Source organism: Jaculus jaculus, chromosome 4 (genome assembly GCF_020740685.1).
Source record: "Jaculus jaculus isolate mJacJac1 chromosome 4, mJacJac1.mat.Y.cur, whole genome shotgun sequence".
NCBI lineage: Eukaryota > Metazoa > Chordata > Mammalia > Rodentia > Dipodidae > Jaculus > Jaculus jaculus.
In genome coordinates, this window is record NC_059105.1 from 83395381 (window position 1) to 83410087 (window position 14707).

The 14707-nt window shown below is 42.3% G+C and overlaps 1 protein-coding gene across 2 annotated transcripts in view; it reads right to left on the reverse strand.

The window, feature by feature from the left end:
* Gpd2 (glycerol-3-phosphate dehydrogenase 2) overlaps positions 1–14707 on the reverse strand; it is a 174141-nt gene that overhangs the window by 127200 nt on the left and 32234 nt on the right. For both annotated transcript variants that reach the window (XM_045147796.1, XM_045147797.1), the window contains exon 2: positions 7769–7878. In XM_045147796.1, coding sequence (XP_045003731.1) covers positions 7769–7870 — 102 coding nt within the window. In that variant the 5' untranslated portion in view covers positions 7871–7878. The remainder of the gene's footprint in view (positions 1–7768; positions 7879–14707) is intronic.

Sequence of the window (14707 nt, forward strand, 5' to 3'; positions counted from 1 at the left end):
TGGGTCTGATTCAAATGTTAGCATCCTACATTGGGAGAAGTGGAAGATGCGTCTAGTACTATGACCACTGAACTGTGCAGTGCTTGGAGTCTGCAAGCAAAGTAACATTATCCTTACTTTATGAAGAAATCCGAACCAAACTGCCAACCCTGTGCACACTGACAAGTTCCTCAAAACTCAAGCGCATTGGTGAGCACAGAGCAAAGCCCAATAGCTTTGCATTTGTAGGACGTAGGACTATGAAAATAAACCCTGAACACTGTGGGGAAGTTGAGGCAGAAGGAATTTATGTTCCAGGCTAGTCAGGACTACAGAGAGATCTGGCCTCAAAAAAACTAAAAAAAAAAAAAAAAAATCCTATAATAAGTATTAACTGTAACAGAGTTTAGCATTTTATTTTTGTTTCCTCTCTATTCTCATCTTGGTTACTAACTTTAAAAAATCCTTTGTGTATATTCTAGCAATAAAAATCACTGCCTTTTACAATCCTTAAAAATAGCTAGGCGGGGCGGCACACGCCTTTAATCCCAGAACTCCGGAGGAAGAGGTAGGAGGATTGCTGTGAGTTCAAGGCCAACCTGAGACTACAGAGTGAATTCTAGGTCAGCATGAACTAGAAGTAAGACCCTACCTTGAAAAACCAAAAATAATAATAATATATTGGGGGCTGGAGAGATGGCTAAATGGTTAAGGTGTTTGCCTGCAAAGCTGAGTTGAATTCCCCAGTACCCCCATAAAGCCAGATGTATAAAGTGGTACATGCATCTGGAGTCTGTTTGCAGCACCTGGAGGCCCTGGCACACCCATTTCTCCTTTGTCTGTCTCTCTCATACCCCCGCCCCCACCGCCCCCTTTACAAATATACAAATTAAATTTTTTTAAAGAAAAAAAATAACGTATTAGGGACTGGAGAGATGACTAAGCAGTTACGGCACTTTCCTTCAAAGCCTAATGACCTGAGTTCAATTCCCCAGTATCCACATAATAAAGCCAGATGCACAACATGCCATATGTATCTGGAACCCAGTTTGCAGCAGCTGCCAGCCCTGTCTCCTCTCCTCTCACTTTCTACTTGCAAATAAATAAATAATTTTTTAAGCATGATGATAACGTAATAGGAGGAAAAGGCTGAAAGACATCTGGCTTTGAGAAAGTTCCCACGTTAGAGTGGTCTCACAAGCCCCACCACACCTCCAGAGTGAGTGATGGAAGCCAGCATGTGTTATACAAACCCTCAGAACTACGTAGACCCCTGTTACATCAACCACACCAATGGGTTAAAAAGCCCACACCCTAACAGGACCTTAAAAGGTATGAAACAAAGGTTGGGTTTAAAAACAAAAGAAAAGAAAAACCACCTCTAGGGCAGTCCTCCGCTAAGCCCTCCGGCTCTCACCATGCTCCTTACTCAAGTGCTGTCATTGGCAACAGGTGCAGAGAGGCAGGGCTGCAGCTGAGAGTAGCCTGAGAAGTTCCCTTAATCTTCTAGGGACCTTCACTCAGATAAAGCCGGAGAAAAGAGTTTTAGTTCAAGCCGCATGAAATAGAACTGGAGTTTATTAAAAGACATTTTTACCATTGATCTTGGGCACAGAAGTTAAGAGAGAGGCTTGGGTATGGGCTTCTCACAGGAGAATCACACTTTACTGTCTTTACAACAGTAATATATGGGAATTTGGTAATTATTTGAAATCATTATCTTCAAAGTATTGCTAACAGCTCTTAATGCAGGTATGTCACCAAGATAAGGTAAGGTATAACTCTAGATCCCAGAATCTTCACTGTCAACAAGGTCAACCATCCTGCTGGGAGAATTGCAGCCAATTCATGTGTCTGAAGGGGCAGAGCTTTAATAATATTTTTATTCATTTAGCTGAAAAGAGACAGACAACCAGAGCATATGGATACACCATGATAGCCTCTTGCCACTTCAAACAAACTCCAGAGGCATGCACCACTTTGTGTGGCTGGCTGTATGTGGGTACTTGGGAATCAAACTCAGGCCTGCAGGCTTTTCAAGCAAGTGTCTTTAACCTCTGAGCCATCTTCCCAGACCTAGATTTTTTTATATCCTTTTTTGGACTAGAGTCTCTCTCTAGCACAGGCTGACCTAAAATTCACTATGTATTCTCAGGGGGGCCTTGAATTTACGGGACCCTCCTACCTCTGCCTCCAGAGTACTAAGATTAAAGGCATGCGCCACCACGGCCAGTTTATATTCTTTTTTTTAATTTCATTTATTTATTTTATTCATTTGAAACAAAGGGGACAAAAGAGAAGGAGAGAAAATGGTGGTGTGCCTTCAGCCACTATAAACAAATTCCAGAAACATGTACCACCTTGTTCAGCTGGCTTATATAGGAGACCTGGGGAATCGAATCTGGGTCCTTTGGCTTCACAGGCAAATGCCTGAACCGCTAAGCCATCTCTTCAAACTGCAAGATTTTTCTTTATTCTTTTTTTTTAGACTCTTGAGGTCAGGAAAATTCCCCACATAGAATGGCTCTGATTGGCATATAGTTTCTGAGAGAAGACAGTTAAGTTAAAGAAGCCTGTGGCCATTTTATGCCAATGGCTAAAATAAACTGTTTCCTCTCTGTCACTCTGGTATTTGTCCGTCTGTTTCTTCCCAATCCCTTTGGCTACATCGTACTTGGCTACCCTCAAAATATATGCTCAAAGCAGTATCCTAACGGGAAAAGAATCACCACAAAAGCAGTTGGATTTCCTATGCAACTCACTGAATATGCCTATGGTGGTTTTTTTTTTTTTTAACAGAACTTGTCAGCTTAAAATTATAAATGACTTCAAGCTGCTCATATCCATTTCAGTTGGCTATCAGGGTGGTCAGGATGTCTGACTTCGGAATGAGATAAAGTGACAAGTGTTCTAGGAACCAGTTTTCTGAAAGTCCAGCCCTCCTGTGGTGGTTCGGGAACAGCATCAACTGTTTATTCACTGGGATCCATTCGTAAAGAATTTAAACCACAGCATACCCACACTCAGGAGGCAGAGATAGGTCACCATGAGTTCAAGACTACCCTGAGACTACACAGTGAAGGGCAGGTCAGCCTGGGTTAGAGTGAGACTCTACCTCAAAAAACCAAAAAAAAAAAAAAAAAAAAGGAAGAAGAAAGAAAGAAAAGCCAAATTTAAAAAATAGATCCAACAGTTCACTCAGGCACAAAATTAATTCATAAACTTCCAACTTCATTATGAAACATGCTTACTAGAGTTAAAAGAAACAATCCATGTACAAATTTAGGAACAACTATTAGATACTGTGACCTTTGGCATTACCCAGGATCGGTTCAGATAACATAAGTAAAGATGAGAAGTAATCTAATCCCTGAGACCATGACCCAGACTTCTGAAATAGCCTCAGGAAAAGGGGTGTACCTCATATTTGTTTCGAAGACACCAAAACAATGTTTTTTGGGTTTTTTTGTTTTCTTGGTTTTTCGAGACAAGGTCTCAGTCTAGCCCAGGCTGACCTAGAATTAACTATGTAGTCTCAGAGTAGCCTGAAACTCAGTTATCCACCAACCTCTGCCTCCAGAGTACTGAGATTAAAGGCGTGCACCACCATGCCAGGCAATCTTTTTTTTTTTCAGTTTTTATTTATAAATATTTGAACAGGTTATACTTTTTCATCCCTTTGCTCCTGATTTCACTACCCTGGGAGCCCTCCTCATTGAAGTTATGGTATTCCACTGTGGGGTCATGAAAGCCTGTCAGTCAGTCCCTGTGGGGTGGGGGGGGTACCAGCTACCAAGGCAATCTTTTAAAGGCAGCAGGGTACCAAGCATGTAGGTTACCCAGCACATGCACACCAGAGGAAGTGTTGGGATAATGTGCTCATAGCTCAGAATGAAAAGGGCAGAACACACTCTCTTCAATATCACCCATCTTTAGGAAGAAGTTCAGAGAAAAATGAACATCAGGCCAGGTGTGATGGCTCTCACCTATGCTGCCAGCACTTAGGAAGTTGAAACGGGAAGATCACCTTGAGTTTGAGGCCAGCCTGGATTACAGAGTAAAATCGCTTGTTCATTATAAGCCAGTACACTTAATCCCTCCTAATATGTGTTTTCAGAGTGGAATTTCCCATTCACAATAAGGATTTCCAAACAATATGCCTGGAGCCATCACATATGAAAAGTCCATGGCTTAGGATTAGAGAGATGGCTCAGCAGCTAAAGGTACTTGCTTGCAAAGATTCATGGCCTGGGCTTGATTCCCTAGAACCCATAAAAAGCCAGACTCACAAAGTGGTGTATGCATCTAGAATTTGTTTGCAGTGGTGGAAGGCCCTGGCATGCCCACAATCCCTTTCTCTCAAGTAATGTACAGATTTTAAAGGGGGTGCATGCCTCTAATCCCACCACTCAGGTGTCAGAGGTAGGAGCATCACCTTGAGTTCCAAGCCACCCTGAGTCTAGTAAATTCCAGGTCAGCCTGGCTTACAGTGAGACCCTATCCCCCCACCAAAAAAAAAAAAAAAAAAACAGAAAGGAAGGAAAGAAAGAAGGGAGGGAAGGGAGAAAAGGGACAAAAAGAACAAATCCAAGCTGGGCATGGTGGCATGCCTTTAATTCCAGCCCTTGAGAGGCAGAGGTGGGAGGGTATCTATGAGTTTCAGGCCACCCGGACACTACATGGTGAATTCTGGGTCAGCCTAGGCTACAGTGAAACTCTACCTCCAAAAAAAAAAAAAAAAGGGCTGGAGAGATGGTTGAGCAGTTCAGGCATTTGCTTGCAATGCCTGACAGCCTGCATTTGATTCCCCCAGTACCTACGTAATGCCAGATACACCATGGTACATGCATCTGGAGTTCACTTGCAGGAGGCCTTGGTGTGTGCCCATTCTCTCTATTTGTCTCTCTCCCTTGCTGTCTTTTTCTCTGTGTTTGCAAATAAATAAATAAATATTTTAAAAGGAGATCCATGGTTTAAACATGACCTTTAAAAATATAGGACTACCAGATGACAGACAGCTGTAAGAAGTCATTCTACATGTAGTTCAATGGGAGAAAGAGATACCACCAGTGAAGATACTCAACAGTGGACACTGCAAGCCTTATAATTGGCCAGCCAGGCCAAATGAGCCAATGGGTCCAATAGTGGCACGTCTGTCATGGTGGAAACCAACTGCCCTCCAGTTGGACTGGAGGCCCACTCCATGGGGGGGAATGCATGCCTGATACTGAAAACTTAAAACAGGGATAGTCATGAGCCCTAGGGGTGTAACATCTGCTGATGTCTGGATAAGTGTATATACTATGCTTATCAAACTGCCCAGTAAACACTTCTCTTAATATTTATACACTTATATTAACGCTACTCTCACTTTGGGTAGAGAATCTTCTCTTTTCAGATGGCAGTGACCTTGGGATGACTCAGAAGGTATCATAGTGCTAGAAAGAAGTGACTAGAGTACTGAGTAACATCTCGATCACACTTTCCAAGGCCCAGGGTCTAATGCGGAAGAGGTGGCGGAAAGAATGTAAGAGCCAAAGGAAGGGTAGGACTCCGTACAACGTGCTCCCTCCAGAGCATGAAAAGCCAGACTCACAAAGTGGTGTATGCATCTAGAATTTGTTTACATTGGCAGAAGGCCCTGGTGTGCCCACAATCCCTTTCTCTCAAGTACAGTACATGACCTCACCGTGCCTGACACTTCCTACACAAGACCATCATAAGAAGAGGAAAAGATCTTGACATCAAAATAAAAGAGAGACTGATTGAGATGGGGAGGGTATATGATGGAGAATGGAATTTCAAAGGGGAAAGTGGTTGGGGGGGGAGGATATTACTATGGGATATTTTTTATCATCATGGAAAATGTTAATAAAAATTGAGAAAAAAATATATAGGACTAGCCAGATGTGGTGGCGCAGCACTTGGGAGGCAGAGGTAGGAGGATCATCAAGAGTTCAAGGCCACCCTGAGACTACATAGTTAATTCCAGGTCACCCTGGACCAGAGTGAGACCCTACCTCGAAAAAACAAGTGTGTATATATACATACATACATACATACATACATATATATATATATATATATATATATATATATATATGTATATATATACATATATATATATATATATATATATATATATATATATATGACTGGCCAGGCATGGTGGCACATGCCTTTAATCCCAGCCCTCGGGAGGCAGAGGTAGGAGGATCACAAGTTCAAGGCCACCCTGAGACTACATAGTGAATTCCAGGTCAGCCTGAGCTAGAACAAGACCCTATCTTGAAAAACCAAACTAAAAAAAAATATATATACACACACATATATATACTTATATATGTATATATATATACACATATATATATTTATATATGTATATATTTATATAATCTATATATATACACACAAACACATATATATATGGGACTAGAGAGATATGTCAGTAGTTAAGGTACTTGCCTACAAAGCCTGAGGATCCAGGTTCAATTCCCCAGTACCTACAGAGCCAAATGCACAAGACGGTGCATGTGTATGGGTTTGTTTACAGTAGCTAGAGGTCCTTCTGTACCAATTCTCTCTCTTTGTCTCCCTTCCTTCTTCCCTCCCAAACAAATAAGTAAAGGCTGAAGGGATGGCTTAGTGCTTAAGTTGTTTGTCTACAAAGCCAAAGGACCCAAGTTCGATTCCCCAGGACCCACATTAGCCAAGTGCGCAAGGGGCTCATGCATCCGAAATTCGTTTGCAGTGGCTGGAGGCCCTGGTGCACCCATTCTCTCTCTCCCCCTCCCACTTGCTCTGTCAAACGAACGAATGAATATATATACACACACACACACACACACACATACATATATGTTAATCAATAAGAAAAAAAATTACCCTGGCCAGGTATGGTGGCATATGCCTTTAATCCCAGCACAGGGGAGAGGACTGCTGTGAGTTTGAGACCAGTCTGAGACTACATAGTGAATTCCATGTCAACCTGGGCTAGAGTGAGACCCTACTGCAGAAAAAAACAAAAAAGAAAGAAATCAATTTAGAAAACCAATAGTTGATTTGTCACCCAGTGAGAGACAGCCAGCCAGATGTGCACACCTTCATCTCTGAGGCAGGAATGCAGCACTCTGCTGCCCAAACAACACGTGAGTACAGAAACAGCCAACTAACTACAGAGGCAGTTACCAGCATGACAACCTGAAAAGAACAAAACTCTTCAACAAGACCATTTCCTGGCATTAACTTTTAACTAGGGGAAGGCAGGGCTGGGGTACAAAGGGGAAAAAAATAAAAGGAAAATGGAGCAGTTTCTTTGGCATTTTCATAACAATCCCATTGCCCTGGTATTCTCCCACTAAAATGTTCACTTTGTATAAGGTACTACATAAGTAACTAAACCAAAAATAATATAAATAAAACTTAAGAGTCAGAGTTTGGCCTTTTCTTTTCCTCTTCCTTTCTCAACTGCCTGCCTTCTGATGGAATGACCTTGGCGGGAACACAGAAGGTACCGAGCCATTCCAATGAACTGGACAAAACAAGTTAAATGAACAAACCCTGGCACTTGTAAATGAAGCAGTCTTTTAGAAACCAAAGAGCCCAAAGTGGGGCTCTTGTAAAAGAATCGCACATTTTCAAACATGAGGGACACACAGTTCTCAGTGATTATTAGTAAGGCAGCTCTCTGAATCAGTCAAGTCAAACTGAAAAACCTAAAGAACAATTTGAAAGAAAACCCAAGTGGACACATTACTTGTATATCTGTCAGTACATGTCCCCCACTTACTTGCTTCCTTCTATAATGAGCAAACTGGGAGAGGCCCAGGACAGTCGCGAGAGCTCCTCCTCCCACAAGAACAGTCCCCTTCACCGCCTTCTGAAATGCCATTGCTTAGCCTAAAAGAAAACAAGAAGTTCATTAGGCTTTATTGCATAGTAAAGAGACTGTGTGGATTATGAAACAGGAGATGAGGAAGTTTCCAATATGCCAACTTGTTTACCACCATTCTGAAGCAATAACCCAGAAACCTAGATAAAGGAATTGATTATGCAAAATTTACTTTCAGATCTGACAGGAATTAAAGAAAGAAATGCAAATTCAGAGATAACTGAGAATATTTAAACACTGTAAAGTCAAGAGAGCCTTGGAAAAAAGTATCATTTGTGTATCTAAAGCCATACAAGTAAGTCTGTTCAACAGCTCAATTCCTTCCACACGGAGTGATGGAAGCCTTGCGTCACTCATGGGGATGAACCCTAGGCCTGCCTCAGCTTCTGGAGCAAGTGTTTAATTCAAACTGTGGGACAGAACTCTTTCCCTTTTTAATGAGGTCCTCAGGGAAAGCTAAAAGCTAGCGCATTTTGACTTGCCACTGAGTGAGTCTACACCTTACAGATAGGAAGTCAGCAGACAGTGGATCCCTCAGCAAAGGAGAACTTAGCCACTGTAAATTCTTTCATTCGAAGTTTAACACAGAGAGACAATGAAAGACAAAGGTGCCAGGAGTAGCACACACCTTTAATCCCAGCAGAGGTAGGAGGCGCCATGAGTTCCAGGCCACCCTGAGACTACATAGTGAATCAGCCTGGACTAGAGTGAAACTCTACTTCAAAAAACAAAAATAGGCAAAGGTTTCCTCCATACAGAGTTGTCGTGGAGAAAACAAAGGCTTACTCCAGCACACCAGGTCTCAAGGGAAACCTCTCCAGGGATCAAGCACTCTTGTGCTCACAAAGCATTCCTAAACAAAGCACTACCTTGCGGACACCTTCTCCTCCTTTTCTACTTTGGTGCTAGTGGGACCTTTTTTTTAAGGAACTTGAGAAGCCGGGCGTGGTACATGCCAGTACTTGGGAGGCAGAGGTAGGAGAATCATTGAGAGGTCAAGGCCACTCTGAGACTACATAGTTAATTCCAGGTCAGCCTGAACCAGAGTGAGACCCTACCTCGAAAAATAAAAAAAATTTAAAAAAAAAAAAAAAGAACTTGAGAATATGTTCTTTTTCAGAAACCAGTAACACTGCAACATAGAAATATAAATTCCAGGCTCAGGAGAGAGCTAAGTGGACAGAGTGTTTGCTGTGCAATTCTGACTACCTGGGTGCAGATCTCCAGTCCGCTCACTTGCAACGCAGAAGCTGTGGTGGACTTCTGTTAACCCATGCGCACCTACAGCAAGAAGGAAGGTAGAGACAGGAGAATTTCCCAGAAGCTCACAAATGGACAAATGAATGAAAGAACCTACCTCAAATGAGGTGAAAGGTAAGAACCCTTGTGAAAGCTGTTCTCTGACCTCCACAAGTGCATTGTGGTACATGTGCACTCACACAAACACACACATGCAAATTTTAATTTAATTTAAAAACTTGGAAGGGCTGGATAGATTGCTCAGTGGTTAAGGTGCTTGCCTGCAATGCCTAACAACCAGAGCTGGATTCCCCAGTACCCACGTAAAGCCAGATGCACAAAGTAGTACATGCATCTGGAGTTCATTTGCAATAGCTAGTGGCCCTGGTGCAACCTTTCTCTCTCTCCCTCCCTCTCTGTCTCTTCCTCTCCCCACCCCATGGCAAATAAATAAAATTTTATGAAAAAATTAGAGCCAGACATGGTGGCATACCTTTAATCCTAGCACTAGGGAGGCAGAGGTAGGAGGATCACTGTGAGTTTGAGGGCAGCCTGGGACTACAGAGTGAGTTCTAAGTCAGCCTGGGATAGAGACCCTACTTGGAAAAAATTTTTTAAAATTTAAACATTGTTTTAAAAGGAGAAATAAAAGTTTCACCAAAACCCTTGTCTACTTTTATCCTGTTAAATATAAGATGCTGGACATGGTGGCTCACACTTTAATCCCAGCACTTGGGAAGCAGAGGTAGGAGGATCATCTTGAGTTCAATGCTACTCTGAAACTACATAGTGAATTCCAGGACAGCCTGGGCTAGAGCAAGATCCTACATGGAAAAATGAAGAAGAAGAAGGAGGAGGAAGGAGGAAGAAGGAAGAAGGAAGAAGAAGGAGGAGGAGAAGAAGAAGAGGAGGAAGAAGAAGAAAACACTGTTTAATCTCCTTTAAAAAGATGACTTGAGATGGGTGTGGTGGTGCATGCCTTTAATCCCAGCACTCAGGAGGCAGAGGTAGGAAGATTGCCATCCTGAGACTAAATAGTGATTTCCAGGAGAGCCTGAGCTACAGTGAAACCCTACCAAAAAAAAAAAAAAAAAAAAAAAAAAAAAAAAAACTTGAGTGAGTAATCTGACCTGCTAAGGACTTTCTTTCCACTCACAAAGTAGAGGCACACCCACCTCTTACAAGGAAGCCACTACCTATTTCCCTGCATGGGTGGTGATCAGTTCTGTCAGAACAGCATACCTTAAACTCTGCTGATATGTCATGACTCAGGAACATACTAATGATAAAGATAGTTTAAACTAAGGATACAACAACAGAAAAAAAAATAGGATCCCAATGTAAATTATATGAAAAATGAATATTGTGTGGATCCATATTGGATGTATATCTGCTATCATAGTATCCTAAATTAAAGAATTTCAGTAGAGTTGGTAACTAAGATTCTACAGAAAACTCATTTTAGAATACTACAAATTATATACAAAAAAGAAGTTGGCATTTTTAATTTTTTTTTCCCCCTCTGATCTTCTTTATCACAAGGCCCAAAATTCTAACGTGGCTTTTTTTTTTTTTTTTTTTTTTTTGGTTTTTCAAGGTCAAGGTAGGATCTCACTGTGTCCCACTGTGTCTCATTGTGATCCTCCTATCCTCCTACCTCTGCCTCCCAAGTGCTGACATTAAAGGTGTGTGCCACCACACCAGGCAACGTGGCTTTTTGCATTAAGACTCTCACCAAGAAAACATTTCTCATGAATACTCTTGATGCTGGAGCCTTTTTCTTTACTATCCTACCTCTGCATAACCATCCTCTTTTGCCAAGATTGCACAATATTAGCATGCTGGTTACGGAATTCATTCATCTTCAGTGAACCCCATGTAAAACGTCATCACATCTTCTGGTAGTCAGAACCTCATCATAGCAAATGGCCATTTGTTGCAGCACCAATGATGACCATGTGAGTGCCTATCACAGTATCTGCCCAGAGATAACACAAGGCTAGCATGGTCACGGGACACAGAGAATAGTGTCCTAATTCTATTTACCTGATGAACAGTCATACCCGCCCCAGTAGACAGAAGCCTGGTGGCCCATTGGATGCGAGTGTTGTGTGGTGTGGCTGGCTGACTAAAGTGGGCTATCACTGCTTCTGTCTTGCTGATAATGTCACTCATGACCTCACAAAGGAAACCACCCATCATTATGGACAACTGAGGGATATCACATAAACAGTCAATGAAAATGTCTCAAGCACAGGTGTTCAGTCAACCAATAAAGTTCTTCCAAAAGTGTGGATTTCCCATCCACCTATGGACACTGTTACAACTTAATTTGCCCAAGACTAAAATTTGCAAAGGAGAATATGTTCATGTATTTTCTTAATAAGCCTCAAATACAAGCTGGACATATGGTTTAGCAGTTAAACACTTGCCTGTGAAGCCTAAGGACCCTGGATCAAGCCTCAATTCCCCAGTACCCACATAAGACAGATGCACAAGGTAGCACATGCATCTAGATTTTATTGGCAGTGGCTGGAACCCCTGCACCCATTTTCTCTCCCCTCTCTCTTTCTCTCTCTCCACCTCTCTCTCTTTGTCATTCTCAAATAAATAAATAAATACATAAAAATAAGCCTCAGATACTAATGAAAAATTGGATTCCTGTATCGTCAGTTACCAATAATATTCACTATAGTTGCCGCCTTTAATCCCAGCACTCAGCACTCAGGAGGCAAAGGGAGGAGGATCACTGTGAGTTCAAGACCACCCTGAGACTACATAGTGAATTCCAGATTAGCCTGGGCTAGAAAACAAGACACTTCCTGGGGGCGGGGAATACACTATAGTTGAGTTTCTTCTTTTTTATATATAACTTTATAAAATAAGTTGTACTGACAGTGTCTAACATGATCAAATTCTTCCACAAGATCACTGGGATAACTATAATGGAAAAACCACACATAAGGCATCCAAAAACAAAAGCACAGAATTCCTTTTGCCTGACTTTCTATAATGACCATTCTTTTTTTGAATCAGGGTCTCACTATAGCCCAGGCTAACCTGGAACTTAATCTGTAGGTCAAGCTGGCCTCAAACTCACCGCAATCCTTCTACCTCTGCCTCTTAAGTGTTGGGATTATAGGAATGAACCCCCATGCCTGATTAAAGATATAGACCAAAGAAACTGGGTGCAGTGGTGTACACCTTCAATCCCAGCACTTGGGAGGCAGAGGTAGGAGGATCGCAGTTAGTTCGAGGCCAGGCTGAGACTACAAAGTAAATTTCAGGTCAGTCTGGACTAGAGCACAACCCTACCTCGGGGGGGGGGGGGGGGGGGGTTTAGACCAAAGACGGCTTTCAACTCCTCCTGAGTCCTGCCTCTACCTCTTTGGCAATTGCCCAATGGGTGTAATGGGTGTGCACTATATCAGCTTTGTTTCTGTACAAATGTCAAAATGAGAACAACTAGCACTTATGGACTATTTGCTTTACTTCCTTAAACATACCAGTTTATTTTGTCTCGTAACATCTGACTTCAGAAGAGACACCTATTGTTCAGAGGAGGTGTGGACTACCCTGAGGTAACTTCCTGGCCAGGGAGAAAGCCTTCACGAGATTTAGGCTCTGGGCCACTAGGCGGTTCTGCACAACCTTTCAGCTCCTAATGTCAATGAAGGGCCAGAGAGCAGCTCCGTGCTCTCACCTTCAGCAGCTTGAGAAATTCCCTTAGAGCTTTAGAGCCCATGGCTTCCGCAAACCCAGGATTCATTGCTTTAGCACACAGAAGAATTTCAGGATGGGCCAGTATGAAGCAGAGATTCCTTAAAGATACAAGAGCAAGAGTTAAAAGGAAGGGATGCAACTGCAGCAGAAAGATACACCCCAAAGGAGGGTGTGGGCTACTTGAAAAGAAGTTGAAAACCGCAAAAAGACATAACTAAGTGTGGAATTCGGCTCCTCAAAAAAGAGAACAAAACATACCCATAAGCATGTCATTAGTCATGTATTTTATACAATTTGGGTGGTGCTCAAGTGTTATCACAAAAATTGCTAAAATATCGTCCTCTCCCCCCCCCCTTTGATAAGTGAAATTACAGGGTGACCCTGGCGATACCTTGTAAGGTGTTACAATCAGATGGGGCAAAACCAGGTGGGAGGAGGGTTGCACAAGGGAGTTAGTGCATATGTTTTTACTATGAGGAGGGTTTCTACAGAGATTGCTAGAAAATTGTGGGGTTTACAGCTGGCAGAGGAGAAAGACTATCACAAATGTTACTGTGCTGGGATTCCTCTCCTTAGCTGGCAAGGAGATTCAACCAGATTCTGAAGGGCTCCTTTCCTCTCTCATGCCCTCATAAATTCCCCTTTCTATCTTGCCTCACTCCCTCCTCCTCCCCACCCCACCGCCCAGAAAAAGCCCTGTTCGCAAACAATCCTCCACAGCGTTCAGGTTCTCTAAAAGTCTGTAACCTTCTGTCAGATGATACAACAGCCTTGTTCCAACTTTCAAAGAAAGAAATTTAACACCAAATAAATACAAATCCTACATTAATATTACCTTTTAAAGACAAATATTTCACAATAGTTACAAAGAAGACTGTTTCTAAGTAAAAATTGAAGCCAGGAACTTAGAATGGGAGGCAGGACAGAAAAGTCAATAGAGGGCTGGAGAGACTGCTCAGCAGCTAAGGCCTGCAAAACCCAAGATGCTCTTAAAGAAGGGTCTTTCTACTCACACCTCCCTGTTCCTCCTCTTCATGTTTCTGTGTTGTTTTTATAAATTTGTTATATATTATTTATTTATTTAAGAGAGGAAGGGAGAGGAAAGAAAAGAGAGCATGCACCACCAGGAGTGTGTGTGTGTGTGTGTGTGTGTGTGTGTGTGTGTGTGTTTCTTTGTTTTTGAGGTAGGGTCTCACTCTAGCCCAGGCTTATGTGGAAGTCACTATGTAGTACCAGGCTGGCCTTGAACTCATGTCAGTCCTCCTACCCCTCCCTGCCTCCGAAGTGCTAGGATTAAAGGTGTGTGCCACCATACCTGGCTGGGTATTTTTTTTTTTACTATTTATTTATTTATTAGAGATAGAGAGGGAAGGAGCAAAAGGGCATACCAGAGACTTGCCATTGCAAACAAACTCCAGTCGCATGTACCACCTTGTTCATCTGGCTTATGTGGGTTCTGGGAAGTCAAACCTGGGTCCTTTGGCCTTACAGGCAAGTACCTTAGCCTATAAGCCATCCCTCCAGCCCTAAAATTTTATTTATTATTTACATGCAAGCCCACTTTCCCTCTCCTTCAGATAAATAAATTAAAAGTAAAATAAAAGCTGGGTATGGTGGTGCATGCCTTTATTCCCAGCACTTGGGCGGCAGAGGAAGGAGGATCACTGTGAGTTCAAGACTACTCTGAGACTACATAGTGACTTCCAGGTCAGTCTGGGCTAGAATGAAACCCTACCTTGGGGGGGGGGGGGAAGAAAGTAAAAGTAAAATAAAACTTTAAAGATTCCTGGAAGTTTGAAATCTGATCCTGACATTGTAGTTAAACTTAGCCCATTCAGAACCTATATGTGACCCCAATTTGAGTCACAAGGACAG